Raw genomic sequence first — 27,214 nt, 5'->3', positions numbered from 1 at the left:
ATGCAATTAACTCCTCATTAATACATTAATATGATATTGTCCACTCTATTTGTGACCAAGCCCACATGGATTAGTTTTTGAGTTCCTTCCAAAATCCCACCTTAGCATGATATTGTCTATTCTGATCGTAGCCAAACCCGCACTTACTTTTTTTTGGGCTTCTCCCCAACATGCCTCATACTAAAGGAGTTTGCGCACTATTCATACCTGAAACTTCATCACGTTGTTGTCCGCTCTACCATCAGATATTCAAATCTCATGCCACTTGTTGGCCGTGCAACACCGGTCCACTTATATTTAAGATAAATCTTATTTACAAGTAAGACTTGGGTTGACAACAACTTTCCAAATAGCACAACATATTGATATCATAGATTAGTCCCCGGACTTAGTCCGGTTTTTCACTAAAAAATTAAAATTTTAATATAAATATTTTAATTAAGATTTGTTTTATATGCTTTACACTACTAACTTTTACATGCAAATGTGAATCCAAACTCTTCAGCACTTCCATTCAGAACCCTGAACTTTAACACGCACCTGTCTGTACTCTCAATGGATCCATCCCTGGTGCTTGTACTCAGACTTTTTTTTGACGAACTTGTACCTCAGACTTAATGTGATAGCAATGTAAAACTGATGTTAACACGGCGATGTTAATATATATAATATGATACCGATATTAACATATACAATATTATCAAGTGTATTATAAATTAGTTTTCTTGGAGCCTGGAGGATTAGTTTCCTGTTATTGTTTACATGTCGGCTATATAAGTCTCTCTCGTATTATAATTGAACGCAAGTTGTATTCCAGAATCATATTATATTCTAACACCATTCGGGAGAACTACAGTATCTTCCGAGGTGTCCAGAACCACCTACTCTGCGAAACCAGAGCAGCAATTTTGGTGCTAACTGATAAAAACCGAGGTGGACAATTTTCTCCAGAACCTAAAGGGATTATGCAAGTGACCATCTGCTGTTGCTACAAGCCTAAATAAGCCCTCGATCTATAGCATCGATTCACCATTAATTCTAAATTTCATTCATATAAAGCATCGATTTGTTTATACATCTAAGGTGGCTCTCATTAATTCCCACCAGAACCATCTATAATTTGCATATCTTTGTAACTAGTTGAGAGATCGAGTCAAACCAGTTAAATAATTTTTTTAAGTATCAAACAATTTTTATGGACACCACTAGAGCAAGTGGAGATTCATGAACATTGAACATTGTTTATTCTCAATAATTTAGTCCAGTAGACCCTTTCTGAGATTGAAAGTTCCAGTTGAAATTGAACAGTTTATTTATGATACCATTTACACAAAATTATTGCAACAAAGTAGCTAGAAAATCAAAAAATTACATACATAACATAAATTTTACAAAGATGATAGTACTTAAAACTACTTAAGTCCTCTGTTGAATCTTCACCGGAAAACCACCCTGCATTTTTGCAGTCAAGTATGACACAAAAACAGGCTCCTTCCCCTTTTCGATCATCGGAACCACCCTGAACTCTGGCAGTACTCCAGCAACCACCCTCTTCATCTGCAAGAAAGCCATTTCTTTACCAAGACAAACTCTTGGCCCTGCTTGAAAAACAGGGTAAGTATACTGATCTCTCCCAACAAAACTCCACTTCCCTGTCACACCATCCTTTTCTAGCCACCTCTCAGGCCTAAATACAGCCCAATCTTTCCCCCACAGCTTCTCAGACCGCCCCATCGCGTAAGGATGGTAGACCACTCTGTCACCCTTGTGCACTACTGTTCCATCAGGCAGCACATCATCTTCTGTCGCTTGCTTGCCATCGGTTGGGACAGGAGGGTAAAGCCTCATGCTCTCGCAAAGTGCAGCATGAGTATAGATCATATCTTTCACCTCATCATAAACTGAGGTGTCTGAATTTTTTTCAAATTTTTTCTCATTGATCTCAGCTAGTATTTGTGACTCCACATGTGGATGCCTCGCGATGAGATAAAAGAACCATGTCAGGGCAGCTGAAGTCGTGTCGCGGCCTGCTAGAATAAAACTTATGACCATATCTGTAACAAATACCTCATCTGAATGACCAGATGCTAAAAACCTCGACAGAAGATCAACAGTTTGTAGCTCTGATTTTTGCTCTAATTCTTCCTTTTTCTCCCTCATGACTTCTCTAGCAAAATCGCGGACTACTTCAACACATTCTTTCAATTCTTTCTCCGAACCAAAATTGAAAACCTTCTGAATTTTCCAGACTAATGGCAAAATCTTTCTGAACCTCTTGCTTGTCAGTAAAGTAGCCTTCTCAAAAGCCACTGCAAATTTTGCTTCAGGCAAAGAAGGCAACAAATACTCCGGATCATACCCGAAAGCTATACTACATATGTTGTCGAAAGCAAACCTCTGCAAAATGTCCTGAAATTCAAGAACCTCTTGATTTTCAACTGCCTGGTTCAAAATTGGCACAAGCCTGTCTGTCAGCTCAGTATCCACCACAGTCCCCACAAATTTCCGCAAAGATTTGGTATTAAATTCATGGCTGGCGAGCTGCCTCTGAAACTTCCACGACTCCCCATCGACATTAAAAATCCCATGGCCTAAAAAGTCATACAAAATTTTGGCCCCAAAGCTGCCCTTCTGATAGACACTGAACTTGGTTTTCAGCATGTGCTGCACATTGGCTGGATTGGAGGTGACCACCTGTCGTTGGCCTAATACGCGATGGAACACGACAGTGTTGGAGGGCTGGGAGTTGACAATCTCACTGGACCAGTTGTTGAAGTGGTGCAGGTTTTTGAGGATGGTGAAGTAGGAGCCAAAGATGGGAAAGGATCTAGGGAGCTTGCTTGCCTTGGAAGGAAAGAGACCCTTGTAGATTGAGGTGAAGTTTTTTATGAGGTACAAGGTGGTGAAAGTGATGAGGCCATAGAGAAGTGAAGTTGAGAAATCAAGATCAGCTAACATGGTGGAGAATTGAGATAAGATTTGATGTGAATGAGGTTCTGCAAGTTGTCTTTAGAAGACTTTAGAATTAGATATCTTAAGAGTTGCATATTTATACCCAAATTTGTACTTGATATTACATTGGTACGGTTTTGGTGGGTTTGACCCCTAAAAACTTTGGTCAGGTTTCTTTGTACAACGCGTTTCAGCTCAAGAAAATTAAAAAAATTGAGAATATTATTGTTCTGCTGTAAAATAATATGACATATAAAAATTAAATAATTACAAAATAATTATTTTATATCTTTTTAAAATACAGAACGAATATACTCATTGTTCTCACAGGCAAATTGTTTTCACTATAATATGATAATATAAATTTTGATACATGTTTATAGAAATTTTGATACAGGCTTATAGAGATTATTAACAAATATCATCAGAAAGTTGAAATATATATATATTATTTATAAATTTTATTTTTGACATGACATAAATAATTTTGTAGGGTTGGGGTGCTCTTTTATCCCCGAAATCTTTAGAACAGATTTTAATCGTAAGACTCATAAATTAATCAGTTTTTTATATTAATAAAGTTTAGAAGATAAGAAGAATGTGGTTATTGTTTAATTGAGATAGGGAGATTATATTTAATATATTAATATATCTCAAATCATAAATATATTGTTTCTTAATAAATTGAGACTTAATAATAAATAGGTCGGTCAAATAAGTAAGCGTGGCTTGGTTATATATCTCAGTCTTATTATATTATTGGTAAAGTTATTGATGGATATCATCAGCTATGACGTCACGGGCACTCTTCCAACGTGCAAGTCAACTAGCACGAGCAACTCCCACCGATTCTGGATGAGTTCGCAAATCTATTATTATAATATATATCTATAAATCAGTAGTATATGTTTTAATATTATTTTAAATTATAATATGTGACATGTTTTTATAATAAATTATACAATTAAGCTCTAGCCTTGCAGTATTAAAAAGCAAAAGTACATTTGCAAGAATAAAACATAACAGTATTAGAAAATTTGGAAATAATTATCTAAATTTTTTTTATTCATACAACCAATTTATGATATATATCACCTTCACAAAAAGTTTGAAAACTGAATTGGGTTTCTCACATGTTTAAGTAAAATAAACTTTCCCTGACAAAAAAAAAGTAAAATAAACTTTCATATTAAAACAAAATAACAACCTTACAATAAATTATTATCACAAAATCAAATATTATATAATATATTAGCATGTTTCTATCAATTACGTAAACAGGAAACCGGTATAGTAACTTCTATAATGTCCTACTCCCTCCGTCCCACCAGGTTCTTTACAGTTACCTCTTTTGGACGTCCCATCCATTTCTTTACATTACAAAACTTTCCCAAAATAGTTAATGGGTCCCACCACTTTTATCACTTTTCCTTCCTTTTCACACTACTTTTACTCCACTATCTCTCTTTTATATATTAAAAATCGATGGGTCCCACCACTTCACCCACTTTTCTTCCTCTTTTTCACTACTTTATACATATTTCTTAACCTCCGTGCCCAAACCCAATGTAAACAATTGGGTGGGACGGAGGGAGTATTATATTTATGTGGATTACGATTTACGTGTGGAACATTATTCCAACAAAATGATCATAGTTTTGTATCAGTACGATGCAAAATGTCATATCGGTCCGAGGTCTGCAATAGCTTCCAAGTGTATTCAAAATGTTTGTGCGTGTGGCCCGTGTGGATGTACAAATTAAAATTAAAATCTTATATATAGAGCCAGTGGCGGAACCAGGAATGAGGTTTAGGGGGGCTCAAATTTGGAAGCAAGATTGTAATGGACCGGTTGAAATTTGATTAACGAACTTCGATACCACATTCATCAAAGAGAGACGACCATCTCTCTAGGTTGCAGGTATTGATTGGTTAAAATGCCTCAAAAAGAACGTTGTTCAGAGTGCATCAACATAAATACAAGCAGTAAGTAGCGGCGTCAAAAAAAAAATTGACTTATAGAATAACGATTTTTTTACGCCACATAATGGTCGTAGACCTCCGAAAAAGCGTAAGCAACCAGTTCCAAGTGACATGGCTATTCACTATCTCTTTCCAAGATGTCTCCATCTCCATGTGTGGCGTGATAAGATGAGGACTACTAAGGATCCGGTTTGTCCTTCTTCCCACAAGAACTCCATTGCCGGAAATATTAAGCCTACTAAAGGCAAGGAGAGTCGGAGAGGGCAGGTTGCAGGCCTGTGGGCACTAGGAGCCGGGCGCCGGAGGGAGAGCAGATGAGCAGGTTGTCACGGATTCGTGGTTAAATGAATTTATCGAAGTGAGAAGCTGAGTTAGGGTAGTGTCAAGTGTGTGCATATGACTTATGAGGGTATCTGTTTGAATGTATTTGTTAATCAAACTCTCTTTAGACTAAGAGCAAGTCCAAAGCATAGAGAGAAAGAGAGTATGTATAAAAATTTATTATAATATATAGGATAGAGAAAAAGAGAAAGATGCCTTATAAATAAAATTTCAAGAGATTGTCCTTATGATATAAGGCATCACCAGGAAATTGTTGGATCAACATTTTTCATCAAATATCCTATATTATGACTTATGACATGTTATAAGGCATCTCAGGGCATCTCTTGAACTCGTTTTAAGTATCGTAAATTATATTGACATGAATAATTCAGTGGGGCTGAAAAAAAATATACACTGTTTTTTCAAGGTTAGGGGGAACTCTAGCATCCCCTAGCCCCATCTGGTTCCGCCACGAGCAAAATTGCAAAATGCAAATTTAATTTATTCTGCGTTGAATTGTCCAATTTCGGAGTTTGTGGTTGACATAAATTTTGGCCAGACAAGATAAAACAGATTTTTCTTATTTAGCTTTTTTGGGAACTTTGACAGAATATCTAGTCAAAAGGTTAAATAATTTTCTTCTAAAATATATTTAGAATTCACATTTTCAAAACTATATTTGAGATCCGATACGAAGATTACATAATGAAAGTATATAAAAACTAGTGTTGTATATGATATAAAATTTTATAATAAATATATATATCTATTTTATTTCATAGAAATTTACAACTTTTTAGACCAAATTTCATCCCTCAGATTGTATTATATCATTCTTCCTTAATTTTGAATTTTATTTTATTTTGACTTGTTCTCTTAATATTAACGTCATGACCTATATCATCACAAAATGGGACACATTACTTCTAGGGGTGAGTATTCGGAAATTTGGTTACCGAACCGAAATTATTTTGGATATCCAAATTTCTAAAAATGTGAAATTTCATTTCCAAATACCGAACCGAATTAATTTCGGATGGAAACCTAACCATTAATATTAATCCGGATCGGATTCCAAACTTTCCAAAAAACCAAACAACAAAAAGTATCATATAACACAACCTTAATTGTGCATATAACACAAACTGCATGTATATAACAAAATTAAAAAGAAAATAAAATTCTTAAAATGAAATTATAATATTCATTCTAGACCATATTAACTAGTCAAACTACAGGAACATAAGGCACCATTTATTTAAATAAAACAAAGTGCAAATCATAATTTATCTTAGAGAAATAAATTGATAAATCATAGCTTATTAGAGACAACCAAATGATAAACATACACATAGATAATGTTTGAAATTTGATATTGTTTATTATGTTTCAAAAAAACATAAAGGATAAGTTACAACATAACTATATAAATTAGTAGATGAAAATAGTATAAAAGATATTTATTACAAAATTTTGGATTTTTGATTAATTCGGATAAATCCAAAAGTCCGTTTTAAAAAACCGAAATTCCGAAATTATCTAAAAACATTCCATATACCGAATTATATTTTATCGGTTCGATATCCGAACCAAAATATTTCGGATATATCCATTCGGTATATGGATACCCGAACCGAATGCTCACCCCTAATTACTTCGCAGGTCCACGTGTACTTCAACAATCTGAAACCAAACAAGGCTGTTCACACTTGACATGTACATACTACTACTGCTAGTCAGCCTAATTTCAAAATAATTATGCAGTCGTAAGCAATGACTAGATTACAAATAGCATGTCGATCAAGGAAGCCTGTCCCTTTCATTCGGATATTTTAATCGATTTTTTAAATATCTTTTGATTTACGGACGCAACCAGACTCAGTGTAGCCGTGCAGGAGTTTTGATTATGACTCTTTATCGAACATTTTACTAAACTACTTCTTCCGTCCCCTCCAATTCTTATCATTTGGAATGGAGGGCTCGACACGCATTTTAAGACTCATATACAATATAATTCTATAACTTATTTTTATAATATTTTTTTTCGAATAAAAATTTAAACATTAGATTTTTATTCAGAAAAAGAAAATTTTAGAAATAAGCTATGGAACAATACTTTATATGAGTCTTAAAATGCGTGCCGAACACTCCATTCTAAATGATAAGAATTGGAGGGGACGGAGGGAGTATATGAACGGGTTCTTTCGGATCTATTTTGTTTGAATTTTAATATAATTTTTGAAATGTTTGATGAAACAGACCTGCAACAACATATATTTTAGGGAGATGTTTGATGAAACAGATCTGCATTAACATATTTCTTCTATTCCAAATTGAGTGAGTCAGTTATTTGTGGACTTTTGCCAATAATCAAATTCTTAAAAATATGATGTTAATCTCATTTGCAACGTCATTAAGGTAAATTAATTGTGTTGTAACATCACTTACATCTTCGATCATATTTATAAAAATAAATTTGAAAACATGAGTATTTTTGTAAACTTCTCTTTATTTATCATACGTATTTTAATATATTCCGTAAATTTATTTGTAATAATAATTTTTTGACTTCTTTCTTTTGTATAAAAGTATAATCTTATATTTTAATATAAATTTAGAAAAACATTATTTATAAATATCCTATCAAGCAAGTTGAAATGCATGTTCCTCTCACTTGATTCCGCAAGAAACAATTTTCATGACACAATATCGAAAGAGTGCAAAAAGAAGAATTCTAACTACTTTCAGAAACAATAACAGTCAATTTTCAGAAATATTTGGAGGCCCGTGAGAATTAAGTAGTAGGAATTTGGAAAAAAAAACTTCTCTATTGCCAGCAGCAACAGTTCAAGCACAAGAATACAAGGAGAAGGTCTATTGCAGAATCAAATTAGTACGAGCCAATGAAAATATTAAAATCTGTGAAGATTCGTCTAGAACTGAGAACATAACAGAAAACCATCTGTGCATTAAGAAGCAAGGGAGCAACCCTGAGAATTGCGGAAAAACCTTAAAGGTACACAACAATAGTAATATTAGACCAGGCAGATTCGATGTCGGAGACATCATGCAAAAGAAAACCAAATCCAACTAGGTGAAATGGGAATAAAGCCTTTCAAACTCGACAACTAGTTGAATGAGGATAGCCATATCTTACTCCAGAGAGATAGCGTAAGAACTTCACTTGATTGCGTCTGGCTCTGGCAATTTGCAACTCATTATTCACAGATAAGAAAGACGGTGCAACTTATCCATACAGTGTCACTTCAACATTGATTATTGAATGATTCGACAATTTACAGGTTCCTCTGAGTGCCTTTGAGTGCTGACCTGAAGAAGAAAAAAAAATTAGAGATTTATGGCAAGATATTCTACCACTTGATAGAGGTTTAGCACACACTTAGAGGGAATCCAGTAATAGCCAAATGAATTGCTCTGGAAGTTATTTAGTGTATCATAAAGTTCGGAGAAGAATCCTTACTAACTTTATAAGATCAAATTATGAAATGTGGATCTACATTAATATATAAGAACTTATTTCGTGATTAACAACATATCTGAAAGTGCAGAAGCTAAGAACTTATTTCTTAATCAACAACATGTCCTAAATTGCAGAACCTTAAAGGAGGGTGCATAGGTCAGAGGTGTCATGTCTAAATTGTTATTTTTAAGATTTTACCAACTTAATGCAGTCGAATGACAGGATTGTAAACGGCTACTTGGTACTTTGAAGATTCAGATAGGAAAAAGAAGAAGTATGCTGTGTGATCATATGCAACTACAAAACGTAAATAACTTTAAAATAAGCCAGTGAATATCACTTTAGTTTCGACCCCTAACTTCATTATGACTAATTTCTTGATACCCCAAGAGCTTGGTGTGTGATTATATAATTACTCAAAAACAACACATTACAAGCCTTTATAACACAACTCCCTGATATCCTAGGATTTCTAGGATATTTGAACCCACGGTTTCTACAATCTAAAATTCCTTAGCTTAACCTAGAGAGCACAGCTCCAGAAAAGTAAGCTCTTAAAAAATTGAACTCAATTACAACATATTTTTTAGCAAGCCTAAAACACAGGATTTTGAAAGCCTTTCTCATAATTAATCCTATATATATATATATATATATATATATATATATATATTATAGAATCCATGCATCATAATATCTACACAATACTTAAAAATATACTGGGAGAAAAAGAGAGTTTACATAATCATCCAAGCATGCAGTTTTTGAGTACAAACGGAAATATATGTAACCATGGGTCGTATTGTGTTGCATCACAAGATATTTCTACTGCAACTCATATGATCATTACGAGACGATAAAAAAATAGACAAAAATGTGAGGATTTACAAGCAACGTATACTTGGTTATGGCTGAGATAATTTCTAAACCAGATGATATATTATTAAAACAATTACAATCACCTAAGATTGTACAGCAAAATCTAACCTTCCACGCTTTATGATGCAGCATTGAGAGACATAATAATCATTTTTCTCCAAACTCGACTTTTCTCAATTCCTGGAGCTGGCCAGCTATCTCTTGAAGGAATTGGACTCCCTCTTTTCCACCTCGAAGACTGTTAACACTATGCTCAAGGATTTCATGGTCTACCTCAAGCGCTTCTAACCTTTCATTAAGGTCCGAAATTTCATGTTCAAGAGTACCCAAATCAATTTGTTCACCGTGTTCCACTCTTTTTTGATGATCAGAATGGCTTTCTTCACTAATATGATGTCTGTCCTCAACTGAAGGAGTATTCTCATCATGAGTAGAAGGGTTTCCATGCGTTCTAGTTGCATCAATGCCAATGTTTTCATCCTGGCGGTCAGCTTTAGCCTCTCTATCAGTAAAATTTCCCTCTACCCTTTCCTTTTCATCTGTGCTTTCTTTTGCATCTGTAATATGTGCAGAATGCATGCCATTAAGGGTGCCACTGGATGCCGCATTAGCAGAAAGTTGGTGAAGCTTTCTCTCTAGATTTTTTAAACATTGCGTAATATATTTCTTTTCATCCACAAAATCAAAGAAAGAAGACATATCATAGGTAAATTTGTCACCCCCTTCATATGTTTGGACAGATCTTGATTCAGAAGGGGAATTAGCATCAGCATCAATCTCTGGTACTTCATAATTTAAAAGTTTCTTGTTTCCCTCTTTTCGTTTGGAGGTTTCACCAGTCTGATTCCCCAATATAGATTCATCCATGTTATTCCTGTAATATTCTAGTTCTGTTTCCAGTTCTAGTATCAACATCTCCTTTTCAACGAGTAGTTCATCAGCCTTATTCAGAGCTTCCATATCGTATTCTGCCTGTTCCTCCATAATTCTCAAGCGCTGCGCAGATTCCATCCGCAGTTCTGACTTCTCCTCTTGCAACTTTGTGATCATAGCCATTGCCTGACTTGCAGATATTTCAGATGCATTTCTTTCCTCCTCCAGTTCCTTGTGCAAAGAACTGAGTATTTTTTTGTCATAGTCAATTTGTCGCTTTAACCGATCTACAATATCTTCACCTTGAATTTCAGGGACAATACTAATGTCAACAGATTCATAATCAGAATCAAATTTATCTATTGAAGCAGATTTCTTAATAACCCGAATCCCTTCTGGGCTAGAAGAATTACTTACTGGTGGCTGCAAATTTTCTGTGTTATCAACTTTGACAGAATCACTATTTGCTTCTTGTGCAGGCAGCGGACTTGGTACATCTCTTCCTTTATTAGTTACACCTGTCTTACTGAGATCACTAATATCTGCATCGTTCGATGAAGCAGTTTCTTTTATCAAATCTGCTTGAGTTGCAATCATTGTTGATGCTTTATCTGGTGAAACTTCAAGAGGGGTTTCAGCTGCATTGGACTTGGGAGGGACAACCTTTGGCAACATATGATCAGATAATCTATTCATACTAGATATCCGAGAGAGAGAAGATTTTAAAGTCTCCGCTGATTCACCCCTAGGACCTTTGACGATGTTGGATGATGAAGTAACATCATCTGGAAAAGTTAGCTCTGGTGGCGGTGTAGATGAAGGCTTGGCTTTTCTGGCATGATAATCTGAGCTCAACTGAGCAAAAAAAGAATCGCTGGGTTCAAATTTATATTGGCTGGTAGAACTTCCATCATCGTCATCAGAATATGGGAAGTCTGACTCTGACTCAGAATTAGGATTAGAATTGAATTTTAGTTCAGCATAACCTGCATACGACATCATCTTCTCAGCAGTCCTGCTACGAGGAGATGTAGCTGAGTCTGACATATTTTCCCTAATCTTTTTCAAGTTATCCCGGTAGCTCAAGCGGCTACGCCCAGGCATACGAGGCAGAGGAGGCCGAACATTAGCTCTAGAAGCACCAAGCCCAACTGGAGTCTTCTGGAGCAATCTCTGAGCCTTTGTTTTAGTTTTCAGTGGCTTATTGCAACACACACATTCCCTTGCTAGAGGTAGAAAATTATTTCTAATATAAGGACTCTGGAAACCACCACGCTCAAAATCAATCCCTGATCTCCCCATCATTATCTTGTACGATCCTGAGCTAAGCCTGTTCTGCATTGCAGTTGACGTGAAGCATTCTTCACACATCTCTCCAAGATCACAAAGCTTATCATGAATCTGACAATATATAGTCGATGAAATTTCCTCTCTGTGATTAGTGCATAGTAGAATCCGGTAGTATCCAGGTCCTTCCCCAAATACATGATCAAGCCTTGAGCATAACAAACAAGGAGTTTCCAACTCACAATACCACGCAAATTTTGTCAGCAAGTGCGAAAATCCCCCATAAACCAAGATCAGAAACATTAAAAACCACTCACAAGCAGCAGATGACAGAATAGTCATAAATCCGTTCAAATTCCTCCCAGAATTCATCGAAGAATACCCTGACACTGCCATATCGCGAAACAGTACCTCCAGATATCACATTCCAAATCCGATTCAGCAAATTACATTCAAATTCCTCCCAGAATTCATCGAAGAATACCCTGACACTGCCATATCGCGAAAAGTACCTCCAGATATCACATTCCAAACCCGATTCACCAAATCACAAAATCATCCTCAATCCCCCCTATTAACTAAACATCATACCACCAAATCCCAAATCCTCAACACTGTAAAATCAAGAAATAACAAAAATACATTATCCCCCTACATTTTTTAACTGGGTCAAGTTCAACAAAAATTCAAATATCACGCAATAAAACCCCGTAATCTAACATTCTTACAAAATAAATTCTATACATTGATTGATTTCAAGGTTAATGCATTGCAGAGCTCCACATTTATTACACAACAAATATAACAAAATTAAAAATAAATCCAAACCCTAAATCAAGAACAACAAAATAATCACACATGTCAATGCACACGAAGCTGACCCGAACACCCAGTATAACGTAACGAATCTCGAGCATTCCAACCTACATCAGGACAACCAACAAACAACACAAAGCAAACAAAATTGCAGTGCAACAAACTTATCTACATTCTAATATTCACAAACATGCAGAGACATTAAAAAAAATTAAAATACTAGATAATTTATACCTGCAAATGCAGCTTGATAGATCAAAAGGACCCAGTAATCACCACGTACAACTAAACAAACTCCAACAGCAACATTAAAATAAAAAATAAAAATGCAAATAATTACAGAAGTCCTTTTTTGTATGATAGGGGACATAAATGAATTGTAATAAAACTGAATATTCGGATCCTAGTTGATTTTATTTCTATTTTTAGTAAATTCTTATACTTTTGGTTGATTTCATTTAAATTCATTATATACAGATGTAGAAAATGGTGAAGTTTATAATTATTTACTGGACAATCTAATAGAGTAATATGTAATAGTATTAACGTATTATATAATCCTGAAAAATAATATATCCGATTTGTCATATTAGAAAAACTAGAAAAACTGATCTCATAAAATATATTTGTGATAACACTACTTATATTATTTATCGCTGGTGGTCTAGTTTAATTTTTTTATCACAACAAATTTCAAATATATTAGTTTGCCGATTTCTGGAATTAAAAATATTTATGATAATGCCATAGTATACTTTGTCTCATTTTTTCATTATTTTGGAGAAAGCGAACTTTTAATAATAAAAATCGGATATTTGTATTTTGTCACATTTTTTGTTAGATTGCATACGAATGTTATAGCATATTATTATCGATATTTTTATACTTGATTTTAAATTTTCGATTTGTATGACAGATAGTACGATGTTGAGATTAGAGTATCATTGAACGAAAAACTGATTCATTCTAAAATTTATATCATCAAACAATTATTTCATTGAATGTATGCTACTAATATTCAACTACCAACGCCTACAACACCATTCTAAGACTAAATCCAGATATTCAAGAACCGAGAGAGTAGCCTCATAAATCCTGAAAGTATTCTTGAGGTATCCATGGCCTGCAGAACTTCATCGCAACACACTCGAATTCATGTCGGCTGTATTTAACTCGGATTGCTGGCAAACTACTCCGTACCTCACTGTCGCAGCAAAGACAATGCAGTGCTCTAACACATTTCAAAACATCCGAAGGCTTGTAAAGAGTGTACTGCTGCAATTCTGAGTTCCAGGGTCTCCGCGATGGGAAAAGCATATATTTGGCCAAGAAAACTGACGATGCAGCAATCATTGACGGAGCATAACAGAGCATACGGTAATCCAGAAGAGATAGCTCCGCTAAGTAGCTGCTCAGACACTCTAACTCAAACTCAATCCACTGGTCCTCGGTGACTGCTTGATCAGCACAAACAAACAGGCTTAAAAAGGATCTAACCGTCGGGACTGTCAATTCGTACTTTAAAAAATTCAGAACACTAGACTCCATCTGCAGAACCTCGTCCTCAGTGTAAGTGTTATCTGTTATGTCACAGAACATTGTCAGGGAGGGGGAATCAATGTCCTCGTATTTTGAGGCAATCATCAGGCAAGCAACCCCGAGCAATTGGAACGTTTCTGTATCCGTCGTGTTGCCTGAAAGATAGCGGTCCAGATAGTTAACAGTCAGGTACAGTGTCTCAGAATCAAGCCTATATGTCTCTGCAACATCCACAAGCCAATCAACTAAAATTGCACGAGCCGTGATACTAATGTCTCTCTGCACCTTCACCATGTAATCCGTCGAAGGCCTTTTCTGCACCTCTGAAGCTCTGAGGTTCTTGTATATATCACGGACCATGGTTGCACATAATTGCAGGTTCATGAACTTGTCAGTGATTTCAAAAACCTCGTCATCGCTTCTTTCCAGTTCAGCAGCAGCTGGTTTCTTCGTGTCTTGTGAAAACTCGAGTTGGCTACATGAGTTCCTTTCATCGGCTTCAACATCAACATCACATTGTTCAACTTGTGGGATCTTCGAGTGATCGCTAGTAGACATGGAATTATAGCTTGAACAAGTGAACGACATCGTAGATCGTTTTATCATTCCGGTGGTAATATCGGCCAAGTCTTTCAGCATGATTCTTCAGATTCAGTAGGAAACGCTGGCTGAGAAAAAATTGAACTTCTGTAGTTCTGTGTGTGTGATAACTGAACTACGGTATTTATAAATTTTCAGATGAATCACGATTAAAATCAAATTTGAGGTAGATTAAATTCGAAATAGATTCGAATTGTATATTTGTAGATTAATATCGAATTTGAGATGGACTAAATTCGAAATCGATTCGAATTTGAGATGGACTAAATTCGAAATCGATTCGAATTTGAGGTAGACTAAATTTGAAATCGATTCGACTAGTATATTTGTAGATGAAATTCGAATTTAAGATAGACAAATTAGAAATGGATTCGAATCGTATATTTTTAACTAAATCACATCCACTAACACATTAAAATTTTATATGGACTGGTTACTTAGCATCAGAGCCCCGTGGAAAAATCCTGAACAACATCCAAAGAGGATAACGAAACCAGAACCACATTTGCAATTTCACAAGGTAACAAGATATTAAACAATCATACCGAAAGTCATAATAAATTCTACCAGGTAACAACTAAGCTAACAAAAGATAGGAAACAGGGTTCGATATCTTCAAACTACCGGTAGATTCAAAGCCATTTGAGATCAACTTGTTTTACAACCAAAATCACCAATTTTACAAAATTCTACCTATTGTGTTTGCCCTTCCCTCCCTCGAAGCCTCTTTCTTGTTTCATCAGTCTGCTATATGTTGAGCAACAAAAGTTTTTGTACCGACCTTTTATGTAGTTCTATGTGGTTGTCGATGGGACCGGCAACCTAGGGTGGTTATGCTCGCCTTCATACGTGACGATTAGCATAGAAGGCTCTTCCAAGCACCTCTCCACATGTTTCCTTGCAGGGCACCCTCTCATGCTGCTACATTTATAGTAACCTCTGCACAAACCAAATAATAAATTCTCATTAGATTTACAAAATTGGATGACGAAGCTTAACAATGATTGTAAATCAATAGATTGTGTAATTTAAACTAGATTTTTATCAACACTATTGAAGAAATATAAACTGCAAAGTAGAACTCTTTTGTAGCTTAGCGCCAGAAGCTCAGAAATAACTATAGCAATTTTTTGTCTTTGCTGGTATATAATCTACATTGCAAATCAGTTGATACATAATGGGTGCAATCTTTCATGTTTAGAAAGAAGGAATTATCTCCGCTTTTTAGTTCAATCGCAAGCTTTCTTAGTACCGCCACAAACTTCATAAGATTATATATCAATCAGACAATCATCAAGATAAACAACAAGCACACAACGAAAGAGGGAAAAAGCAAAGATCTTTTGCACCAACCAAAATACACTGAACTAGCTAGCACATTGACTACCAAATTCATAGCAAAATATGGTAATATACAGTGCATAAAGCATTCCATACAATCTAATAACGTCTCAAAATAGAGAAGACAATCAATATACCTTGGATGCGGAGAACCCTTGATGGGCTTCTGCCCATATTTCCTCCATGAGTATTCATCAGGAGGGATGTCTGCAAGCTTGTTGCTTATAGCAGGTACTTTGATTGATCTCTTTACCCGATGTTTCCTGTTAAGTGTTGAAAAGGAGAAGCAACAATAAGAAGCTGTAAACAATAGAAGGTAAGCAAACCAATAGAATGTGAGATATAAGATATAAACAAGCATTAACCTCTTCTTTGAACAGTGACATCTACCACTACTTCCACATTTCACACTACCATCATCTCCTTTGGCAGAGCACCTCCGTTTGTGCTGGTATGAGCTTTGATCCAAAGAACGGGACGCTCCTATCAAATGAAAAGCATTACCGTCCAAATTGGCCACACTCCCATCGACGCTCAGTGAGGACATAAACGACCTACTAGATGACATGGTGGGCGTGCAGGTAGAGCTGTCAAAGTTCAGGCTTATACCACTATTACTCCGCCGATACATCATTTCAGCTTGCTGTTTCAACTGTTGCTGCTGAAGTTGATATTTTTGTTGCAGAAAGTGATAATTCGACAACGGTGGCGTCTGTTGGGAAACCTGAAGGGGGTTCTTCCCATTCGAACTCAAGTCCAATGATGAGTTCCCCAAACTAAGATTACTCTTCAAATTTGAACCCAAATCAAGAACCGGGCTCTCACGAAAATCATTCGAAAGAAGCTGAAGGGCTTTCGGTTGGCAATCAGCTCTACCAACTGAACTATCTAGAAGTATGTGTTGAGGTAAAGGGGTATGAAAATTCTTAACCCTCCTTACTCTAGCATGCCCTAAACCAGCATTGAGTAAAGAAACAACTTTCTCGAATTTCGACACAGCTTCACCAGTTTCAACCATCATATTCCTATACTGAATCTGATCCTTGGGCTGAGCCATCAAACTCAGCACTCTATGACAACTCTCCACAGCCATTTTATTAGCAACTTCAATCTCCATTTTTTCACCACCCTAAACAACAAAATCAAATAAAAATATGCCCAAAACACCTGATCTCACAAACTCAAAAATCTCCAACCAAACCACTCCACCAAAACCACTAAAAATCCAAACTTTAACTCAACAATCATCAAGAGATCAACAACAAAAACAAATAAAATGGTAAAAACCCCATCTTCTCCAACCAAACCACTCCACCAAAAACACTAAAAATCAAAACTTTAACTCAACAATCATCAAGAAAACACAAACAAACAAAATGGTAAAAAACCCATCTCTAATATTCAAGAACTTGATCAAACTTCAAAGAATACCCAACTCAACTACAACTTCATATTAATCAATAACAACACAACAATGGGAATATCAGATTCAATTGAGCACTGAAAAAAAAAAAAAAAAACAGACCTTAGAGTGAGCTTGAGAGCTGTAAAAACCACTAGATTTGTGTAATCTCCATGAAGAAGAGACTGGGAAAGAGAAGGCTTTGCTTCTCTTAGCTCAGAGAATCCACAAAACCCCAGAATAGATACAGATTAAACAAAGCTTTTATCACTCTGTAAGTATACAGTAGTGTTTGTGTATGTAACTGTTGTCTTTGTCATACGCAGGATTCACTAGTTGAGATAAATATAAAAAGTTCACTCAGTTTCGTCCAAATATATCAATTTGTATCAAAAATATCATTTTATTATTAATTGAAATTTTGAAAATATTATATATTGAGTTTCGCACATTTTTTATGAATGCTATTATATCTAAATGAAAGATTCCGAGTTTCAATATTTTAAAAGAATAATAATTTTTAACTAATAAATAGGAATCAAAAAATAAAAATAATTAACAAATAAAATAATATATAAAAAACAGGTATCAAATATTCATTTTATGATATTGTAAATGGTTCTTGATTAGTATTTCATTTAACGGGCACGGGAGGCGGCCCAAACTAATTTTTATCCAAATAATAATAAATTTTCTATTAGTATTATGTTTGACGGTAAAGTCGCTAAAATAATTTTTTATCTATGTTATAATATATTTTTTTGTTACACAATTCAAAATAATCTTTAATTTTGTCATAATTAGAAGTATTGTGTTTGACAGTAAAACGACTCAAACTAAAGTCTAAATTATAATGTTTTGTTATAAGTATTGTGTTTGACAAGAGAGCGGCTCAAACTAATTTTGATCTAAATTATAATATTTAATTTATCATAAAAATAATAATTATGGGTTAATAATGTCTTTGACGGGAGGGGGGTTCGAACTAATTTTATTATTAGTATTGTGTTTGACAGGATGATCACTTAAACAAATTTTAATATCAATTATAATATTTTTTTATTTGTGATATGTTTAATGGGAAGATGACTCAAAATAATTTTTATTCTATTATAATTTTGATTCATATCAAAATTTATCACGCCGCCGCGAAGCGCGGCTTTTTTCACTATTTTAAGTATAAAGTATTATCACAAGTAAAACAGGAGGAAGTGTATAAAGTATTATCACAAGTAAAACAGGAGGAAGTGTTTATGTGATACTCCTCGCTAAATTTGAACAAATTGACGAGAATAATGGATACGAACCTTGTAAAGTTTTGTTGGTTTTAGAAAATTTTGAATGCATAAGAGGAACATTTGGAACATGAATTGATGATAAAATTCATATTAGTTCAGTATTCCCTATGTCTCTTAATAATTTTCCTCTTTCTTTTTGTCACGCTTGTCGACATACTTTTGATCATTAATATATTTAATTTTGTATTAGTATTAAATATAAAAATTTCAACGTATTAAAGTATTCACAAATACGAATCCAACAAAATCACTCATGACTATATTTAGTCTTATAGATTAGATGTATATTAGTAATTTCTCTCATGTTATAAACAATCCCAACATTTCAAATGGGAAAAACTTTTAGAGACTGAGGGAGTATTATTTTATAAGTGATGAATAAAATAATTTGACCAGTTGACAAATAAATTGATAAATTAAGTTTTACAATAATATTATACTCTCCATAGTCCATATAGTTTGTGACGGTGCATGTTATCAATAAGTCCGCCATAGACGGTTGCCGATTGCCGAAAATGAAAACTTATTAAATAAAGTGAGCGTCGACATATAGTGGGTGTTTGGCCCCTCTTATAAGCCAGACTTCTCGACTTATAAGTTAGAAGCACTTATTTCGTACCGTTTGTGTAAGAAGTCAAGAAGCACTTAAAAAAAGTTAAGAATGCTAACTTTTGTTTCAGGGCTTCCACTTATTTCCCAAACACCTTAATCACTTATAAGTCCTATCTTGCTTCTAACTTCTACTCCACTTATTTATTTTAAGCAATAAGCACTTATTTTAAGCTCACCCAAACGGCCCCATAATCACACATTATGCATGTATCCAATGACATGTTGACACGTTTGAGGTTAACTCCAGTGAGTGCGACACGTGAGCCGAGGTACTGTGTTGACTAGTTTACGTTAGCCACTTACTACAATTATAACGTACGCAGTGGAGATGGAGCACGTTAAGGTCTTTCAGCTGGTAAAAACGGACTAGTGGGGTCCACTTGTTGACCTCACAACTCGCAAGTGCTGTTTTCATACTCGTCTCCTACTTCCGTCCCTCCCGTTTTCTTAAGTGAGGAAATCGATGTATTTTTGATAAATTTTAAATGGTTTTTTTAGTGTGTATCCATTGGCACATGCTAAGCGCGAAATTTTATAAGTTTGAGAGATTTTGATTGGGTCTCAAATCTTAATAATGATGGACCCCATACAAATACATCAACCACACAAATCAAAATCTTCAAAATATATCAAATTTCGGCGCTTAGCATGAACCCAATTTTAAAATATAAAAGTTTTGATTAGACAAAAATATCATTAAAAAAATGGGACAAGGGAGTACTTTTCAACCGATATTATATCAAAATGTCCTTCACGACTGCCTGGTTTACACCGGCATTTAAGTTACTAAAATTAATATTAATAAAAAGGTTAATAAATAAGTTATGTTTTTCTAATTTCTTTTATCCTTTTGTAATTTTTACTTTTGATTGTTAATTATAATACATGTGACTCAAATATCATACATTGATTAGATTTCACTTGATGTTATGTTAATTATTTTTAAATAACACATATTATTTAGACGAAATAAGATATTTTGTAGATAGTTTTTGGTGAAAATGGTACATTTTGTTATAAACCATTTTCTTAACTATTGTTTGACGTTCTGACTCGTATATTAAATTGTAAAAATATAATAATATTTAGTAAAATTCATTTTTTTAATCAATTAAACTTTTGAGTTTAAATTTTTGAGTAAAATGGGACATGATTGATAACTACTTTTTCTACGATTAAACATTATGGTATTAGATATAGACAATAAAATTATGTTTAATTTGAAAGTCAAATTTCTCTTTCCCTTGAAATTATTGCATATAAGTTCAAAACAGTTGATATATCATATCGGTTTTTCTAGTGTGTGTCCATGAGCAAACACTAAGCACCAATTTTTATAAGTTTAGTAGATTTTGATTGGTTCTTACTTCTTTGTAATGGTAAATCCCCTACAAATTCACCAACCACACCAATAAAAATCCACCAAATTTATAGAATTTGGAGCTTATGTGCTCATGACACATATCATATATCTTAGTTTGACATGCGGCAATTTTACTTATCTACCCATTCAGAAATGGATCGGACATTTTAACCTAAGGTGTGGCTCCTTGATTCTTGAATTGTTATAATACTATTATATTATTATATTATTATAAAGTCATTTGAACGGAACCCAACGACATTAAACTTAAACGTCTAACATAATTCAAATGCAATCCAACAACATATCTTTAATCTACAGTAAAAAGCAAGCAAAATGTAAATAAAATAACTAATTAAACGAAGTCCATTTTGTACCAATAGTAAAAATTCTACCTCAAAAGCCGTGCCGAATTATGTGTCAATAATACTGTGCCATAGTGCCTGAATCCTTGCAGTAATTTCTTTAAAAGCAACAAAATAAAATAAAAAGAAGATTAAAGTTGAAGACTTTATCCCAACGGGAATATCGAAGAAACTATATTTGTGTAAAGCACAGTAGTTAGTATTTTAACGGTAACAATTCTGCAGTGTACACTTTAATATGTGATGTAACTTGCAAGTGTTTCACACGTATTGTTCCGAAATATGAACGATATTAGTATATATCTAACGGAAGAAAATGTTCCACGTGAAAAATATTAGAATGATATAATTTTTTACTGAGCTATTTAACATTTATATATATATATTAAAAGTTTAAAATGAAAAGATCAATATTTTTTATGTATTTTTTTAGTTAAATCTATGCTATTAATATACGTGAATCCACACCCAAGTGTTAATCACCTGCTTTGTTGCCTGTAGACAATCTGTCTCTTTAGCAAAGAATAACCTTTTTCGGGCTGGATTGAATTTTCTTGTATGATCAATTTTGTTTACCAACGGATATCGAATTTAAGAATATCTAAGATGACGATTTCAAAAAAATAAATAAAAATATCTAAAATGACAGATGATAATAATTAATCAGTTATCTCATTATATTCGACTATATCAATTTTAAAATATTGAATTAGATTATGGATAATGAAAAATAAATTTTTTACAAGGAAATGATAAAATGTACATGAAATTCATATCCGTGAACACATTTTATTACGATCTTAAAGAGAATAAAATGTATGTAGAATTATCCATCCAAAATTAAAGAAAAAGGAAACGAGTCTAAATAAAACAATAAATTATCCTCCATATAAAAATATTATGTAGGATTAATTTTAAGTAAGGCATTGAAAGGGAAAAAAACGAACCTCGCATGCTTTTGAGGCACATGGGAATAAAAATAAACAGACTCTTTTCTTTAGTTTACAGCAAAGCGGATTAAAAAAGCGATGTGATGTCTTTGTCTAACACATCGGGATTCGATACGATAATAGTAGCATAATCTAGTTATTAATTTTAACGGTATAAATTCAAGATGCTTATAATTACAACATTCTTCGTACTTTATTCTCCATATACCAAAAATGACTTTTCCTGTAAAGCTAGCTGCAAATAAAAGGTTAAACCAAGAATATGTTTTTCTTGTCTAGTCACTAGTGCACTGCAATGGGAATGTAAATAAATTCCCAAAAATTTGAGGGTGTTCTAAATTGTTTTTGATTACTCATAAAAAAAATCATTGATTTATTGATTCCACTCTGATTTGATTAAAATCTCCGATTTATGTACAAGCTTTCCAATAAATATCCTCTAGATTATGAATCTAACTCAACCGATTAGTTCTAATTCTCGATTTCTACAATCATATATATGCACATATATAGAAATTAAAATAATCCGAGATGAAATCTAAATTTTAGTTTTTAATTATCTGAAAGTAGCATAAGTTAATGTTTCAAGGAGAAAACATGAGTTTGAATAAAAAAAATTCACTTAATGACTCGGATTTTCGGTCTGGATTAGCCTCTCATCCCATTCCGCCCAGATTTGAGTACGGTGCAGAAGTTGAAAAATACGACCTATAGGGAGGCCAACTCTCCATATATTGTCAAAACTCGGAACATATTTTAAGAGACAACAAGACATTCTACATGACAAAACATGCCCCCACCCAGCCCCTATCATTGACTTCCAGTACATGATATCGTTCTGAGATCAAGAACTCAAGATGGATAACATTATGAGCAAACAACCCTGCTCCACAAATTCAAATTATCATACAGGCCATACACAAAATCGAAAATGATAAACAAAATAAAACCATACACATGAAAGAGACCGACAAAGATTGTCATGTGTCATTTACTCAAAAGGGGATAAACCGATGAGCACGATGGAAATTCCGCCATCCAACACCTCACCTTTTAAATGATCCTGTAATAGTATGCTAACAATAACAAAAATGGTGAAATAGAAATGCCCCCCCTGAAACTAGAGTAATTGCTCTGAGAATAAGAGAACCGCACAGACTTGTATACATTTTTGCTAAACCAACAAGGTGACAAGTTGTGATATTTATATAAAATCATTGCTTTCTTCCTCGTCCTTTCTTTGCAGGTTGTGCTTCTGCTTGTTCTTTTCCAGCTACTTCATTAAAATCCACTGCAAATTAAAAGAGCAGAAATGCTTCCATATTAGATTGACTCGCAGAATGTATACTCAACACCACAGCTTAGATATCGCATGAAGGCAATGCTCGCATAGAAAATTAACTTGGCAAGTTTAGACAATGATAATGTTAATTTACAAGTTTTTATCACATATCAGGGTCAGTGAAGGCTGAAGAGATGAAAAAGAGTTCGCACCTAGTGCAGTTAATAGAAAGCCATTACATCCTCTCAAGAACAAATTTAAACAAGCAGCAAATTTCTAATATTGATTTAAATTTGTGTGTTACAATTACGAAACCGCTATCTGCATTAGATCTCGCAATAACAGATTACAATTTACAGGCTCGACCATTATGTTGGTAATTAGTTTCAGTATTAAAATTTAAAAGGCTATGCTATAATTAGCAAAAAGGTCATGCTAGCGGAATTCATGACCGCAAATACGTGAACAATATATAATATATAATTATATCTCATAGTAAATCAACATCTGCTGAATGGTAGAAATAACTTTTCAACTTCAAGCCATACCTTCAGGACCACGAGCCATCAAAGTAAAAAATATGTTATTGAGCTTTTCCATCTTCTTGGCATCTTGAGCCTGGTCTGTCTTAAACTTGAGACACTAGGAAATACAAAGAAACAATACACCATCACATAAAAGGTCAAATGAAAAAGCTTTGATTTAACATATATCATCCAGACCCAATCAGGTCAATACACGTAACGGGGTAAATTTGAAATTGAAGAGGCTACAACCTATGTTACCCGGACTCGGCTAAAAGTGTCCAACATGGATATGTGTCCGAGTGTCGGACTCGGCAATAATTTGAATACGTTACATGTTTTTGGCTTAAAATAAGTGTCTGAGTGTCCATACCCATGTCCGAGTGTCGAGTGTCCGACACGGGTACTCGACACAAAATGAAGAGTCCGGGTAACATAGGCTACAACGTACATCTAGTACACAGAAGAATCCCTCAAGAAAGACTTTCAGGGCCTAAGTTGAGATCTGATATATAGACTCAGCTATACAACTGATGCCAATACATTTCATATAGTAAGTTTCAGAACTGAAGGAACTGTAACATAACATACATCTATTGATAATTACACAAGAAAGACGGCAGAGGTCATAATTGAAAATCGTAATTCAAGAAGATTAGCTACTTCCCCGGGAGGAAATTTTGCCCAGTGGAGAGATGAATTGATGTATTTATTTACAACCTAACCTTTGAGACAATTTCTGTCATAGCAAACACAGTCGGCACATTTCTTTTTCTTGTGTTTTGTATGAGAACATATTAAAGCACAGCCCAACCTCACTTCAATTGTAAGTTCAAGGTGCCAAATCTTGGTCAAAGTACATTACTATAAAAAATCCCATTTACTCAGCCAAGTCCACATGCCACAGAACCATCAAAGAGTAACATTCAAGAACCAAGACCATTTAGCAGCGGCAACTATTAGAAATAGGGGCTAGTTCAAATGAGGCAATTAAGTGCAGTGTAGCGTTTTGCTTAAATATCACAAGACTTCTCTTACTTTGGTAGAAATACAAGTCCACCCAATCCTGAATGCTGAATTTTAGTTGTATAAACCACATAACAATATAGTTCTACAGAAAGAGAATTTCAATGCTATGACATAATCTTTTAACTGTTAGAACTTAGAAACTAAGTACTATACTTAATTATCAAGCAACCAGAGATTGGAAAAGTGTAGGTGGCACTCTTAAAGTCAAGTAAGCTTAAGGGAATAAGGGTTAATTGTATTTTGCATCAGATATTTTAACAATAATGCTATTATGTTTATTACAGTTATTATTGATGGTTGATTATATGTGCTTAACTTGTTATGGTATAATATACAAGACGGCACGAGGACACAGAGGCAGGGATGTAAAACAACTGGCATGTGCATGATATGAAAAAAGGAATTAACCCAATTGGCCAACTTCAATATAGCCTATGATAAAAATCATTATTTCATGTGGTCGCGAACCCCGTCCGCATTTGTAAGAAAGGGATAAATTGATCTCGAGCTTAAAATTCCAGTAACCGTTCAAATTGCGAATAATTGAACATATATGGTACTGTAAAGCGGTAGATAAAAGATTGAGTATTGTATTAATGTGGTAACCTCCTCTGCAAACGACAAAAGCACACTTACAACAAAATGTAAAATAGATTCTTAGGCGTGATACATGACTATTGCATAATTTTAACATCAGCAGATGCAATTTTACAACAAATTAAATTTTATCCACAACTGATTTGATATATCCTTGAGAAGGGGGTATCATCTGTTATATCCTAAATCTCTCCTGATTAAAAAAAGTATATTATTTATGTCTAAACATCCTATACATTCTTATATATGTTTCGTGTCGAAAGAAACTTGACACTTATTCTAGCAACAAAACTAAAATACCATAAACACTAAAAGCTATGTTCGTTTACAAGAATTATAATCCTTGGACTATCCAGAACAGACACTCAATTTTATCATACTTAATCCAAAGCATATATTCGTATGAACTACTGTCGTCACATTCTAGTTCATCTTTGAGGGCTTACTAATCCCACTCTCTCCCCAAGTATTATCAATCACAAAAGAATCAAATACAATGCAGCTGAAATCTAGACCATTGGATATCCTCAAGCCTAAGCATAGTACAAACTAGACTTGCCATGCCAATATTCTGCGAATCACAAATCTAACAAACCAAACACATCCAAAATAAATGATAATACACATTATATCAACTACTTTCGTGTTGATCACAAACCTCATACACCCCTAAAACCCCCAAACGACATCTCAATTCTCAATTAAACAAAAACCCAATCCTACCCTAAAACACGAAATCCAACCTCACTAACTACATTAACAAGTTGCTATCAGCTCGATAACAAACACACATATTCCTACATAACAATGCCCATTCTTCGCGTTTCGAGAAAAAAACAAGAACCCAATACCTCTTTGTCGTCAGTGACCTTAAGCACCAACTTCCCATCACAATTCCTGTACTTCATCACATACCTTGTCTACCAACACAATCAAAAAACACAAAATTAATTCAACAATTTATTACCAAAAAAAAACCCAAATATAATACTACAAAATTAATTACACATACATAAATAAATGTGATAAAAAACATCATGGGACTTACTTTGTCTGGATGAGCACGGAACAGCTGAACTGATCGCTCTACGAAGTCATCCCATGATGTAATATAAACCATGTTGTTTTTGTGTGTATGTATAGGTTGATGTCTGTGTGTAACAATTTGTGTGTCTGATTATGTGTATAGATGTAATGGATTGTTGAATTTCGATCTGTTTGATTCAGTTTCTGGGAGCTTGAAATATTATAGTAGCTAAAGCTAAAACCCTGTTCGGGTCGGGTCGGGTTTTTCTATTTGGTTTTTAGTGGGTTGGTGTAGAGCTGAACAAAAGGACCGGCCCACTAGGCTCGGGACCGGTCCTTCAAAAGCCCGGGCTTTTTTTCAAAAACCCGGGCTTTTTTTCAAAAGCCCGGACCGGGCTTTTCAAAAATCGGGCCGGGCCGGGCCAGATTTATTATGAAAAAATGAGGCCTACTTCGGCCTACCAGGCCGGGCCAGATTTAACCGGGCTTTTATCCGGGCTTTTTTTAGTTATGATTTTAAATAATTATATGACCTTTTTTTATTGAGTTTTTCCATATCATTCTATTTAACTGAAATTTGAGTTGTATAAATGAATTGACGTGATATATATGTATACATATCTTGAATTGATTGAAATTAATTTAAATTTTGTATATAAATTTGTGTCAGTACGTGTAGCATTAATTAATC

At 34.3% G+C, this 27,214-nt stretch overlaps 5 protein-coding genes across 6 annotated transcripts; all 5 read right to left on the bottom strand.

The window, feature by feature from the left end:
• Positions 1-1,288: 1,288 nt before the first annotated feature.
• LOC108210751 (cytochrome P450 94A1) lies at positions 1,289-3,047 on the bottom strand. Its single transcript, XM_017382146.2, has one exon. It carries the CDS (start codon positions 2,956-2,958, stop codon positions 1,417-1,419), a length of 1,542 nt encoding a protein of 513 aa, XP_017237635.1. The 5' UTR covers positions 2,959-3,047; the 3' UTR covers positions 1,289-1,416.
• A 6,719-nt stretch (positions 3,048-9,766) lies between these two features.
• LOC108212900 (probable myosin-binding protein 4) lies at positions 9,767-12,175 on the bottom strand. The gene has a single exon (XM_017384613.1). The coding sequence runs from the start codon at positions 12,173-12,175 to the stop codon at positions 9,767-9,769; it is 2,409 nt and encodes an 802-aa protein (XP_017240102.1).
• A 1,380-nt stretch (positions 12,176-13,555) lies between these two features.
• On the bottom strand, positions 13,556-14,872 carry LOC108215330 (cyclin-A1-1). The gene has a single exon (XM_017387782.2). It carries the CDS (start codon positions 14,771-14,773, stop codon positions 13,682-13,684), a length of 1,092 nt encoding a protein of 363 aa, XP_017243271.1. The 5' UTR covers positions 14,774-14,872; the 3' UTR covers positions 13,556-13,681.
• Positions 14,873-15,219: 347 nt separating this feature from the next.
• LOC108215331 (probable WRKY transcription factor 21) lies at positions 15,220-17,797 on the bottom strand. Of its 2 annotated transcripts, XM_017387783.2 has the most exons (4): positions 17,601-17,797; positions 16,441-17,204; positions 16,213-16,338; positions 15,220-15,673 (listed from the first exon to the last, which is right to left on the bottom strand). In XM_017387783.2, the coding sequence occupies exons 2-4, from the start codon at positions 17,190-17,192 to the stop codon at positions 15,529-15,531; spliced, it is 1,023 nt and encodes a 340-aa protein (XP_017243272.1). In that variant the 5' UTR covers positions 17,193-17,204; positions 17,601-17,797; the 3' UTR covers positions 15,220-15,528. The 2 variants fall into 2 exon arrangements, with proteins under 2 accessions (XP_017243272.1, XP_063946300.1); XM_064090230.1 differs by lacking the exon at positions 17,601-17,797 and having other exon boundaries at positions 16,441-17,327.
• A 5,104-nt stretch (positions 17,798-22,901) lies between these two features.
• LOC108211338 (signal recognition particle 9 kDa protein) lies at positions 22,902-26,755 on the bottom strand. The gene is made up of 4 exons (XM_017382910.2): positions 26,546-26,755; positions 26,349-26,417; positions 23,896-23,989; positions 22,902-23,356 (listed from the first exon to the last, which is right to left on the bottom strand). Exons 1-4 carry the CDS (start codon positions 26,615-26,617, stop codon positions 23,280-23,282), a joined length of 312 nt encoding a protein of 103 aa, XP_017238399.1. The 5' UTR covers positions 26,618-26,755; the 3' UTR covers positions 22,902-23,279.
• Positions 26,756-27,214: the final 459 nt, after the last annotated feature.

This window comes from Daucus carota, chromosome 3, assembly GCF_001625215.2.
Source record: "Daucus carota subsp. sativus chromosome 3, DH1 v3.0, whole genome shotgun sequence".
NCBI classification, from domain to species: Eukaryota; Viridiplantae; Streptophyta; class Magnoliopsida; order Apiales; family Apiaceae; genus Daucus; species Daucus carota.
Note: the sequence above shows the minus strand (reverse complement) of the source record. Positions and strands in the feature narration are given on the sequence as shown.

Bases quoted from the DNA above. Each gene is read 5' to 3' on its own strand.
- LOC108212900 (XM_017384613.1), bottom strand. From the start codon at position 12,175: ATGGCAGTGTCAGGGTATTCTTCGATGAATTCTGGGAGGAATTTGAAC.
- LOC108215331 (XM_017387783.2), bottom strand. From the start codon at position 17,192: ATGGAGATTGAAGTTGCTAATAAAATGGCTGTGGAGAGTTGTCATAGA. The intron at 16,339-16,440 runs GTTAATGCTTGT...AACACTTAACAG, and splicing joins TGTCACTGTTCAAAGAAGAG to GAAACATCGGGTAAAGAGAT. The intron at 15,674-16,212 runs GTATATTGATTG...TGGTTTGTGCAG, and splicing joins AAGGGTTCTCCGCATCCAAG to AGGTTACTATAAATGTAGCA.
- LOC108211338 (XM_017382910.2), bottom strand. From the start codon at position 26,617: ATGGTTTATATTACATCATGGGATGACTTCGTAGAGCGATCAGTTCAG. The intron at 26,418-26,545 runs GTAAGTCCCATG...TTGTGTTGGTAG, and splicing joins TCCGTGCTCATCCAGACAAA to ACAAGGTATGTGATGAAGTA. The intron at 23,990-26,348 runs GTATTGGGTTCT...TGTATTTCCTAG, and splicing joins AGGTCACTGACGACAAAGAG to TGTCTCAAGTTTAAGACAGA.
- LOC108215330 (XM_017387782.2), bottom strand. From the start codon at position 14,773: ATGCTGAAAGACTTGGCCGATATTACCACCGGAATGATAAAACGATCT.
- LOC108210751 (XM_017382146.2), bottom strand. From the start codon at position 2,958: ATGTTAGCTGATCTTGATTTCTCAACTTCACTTCTCTATGGCCTCATC.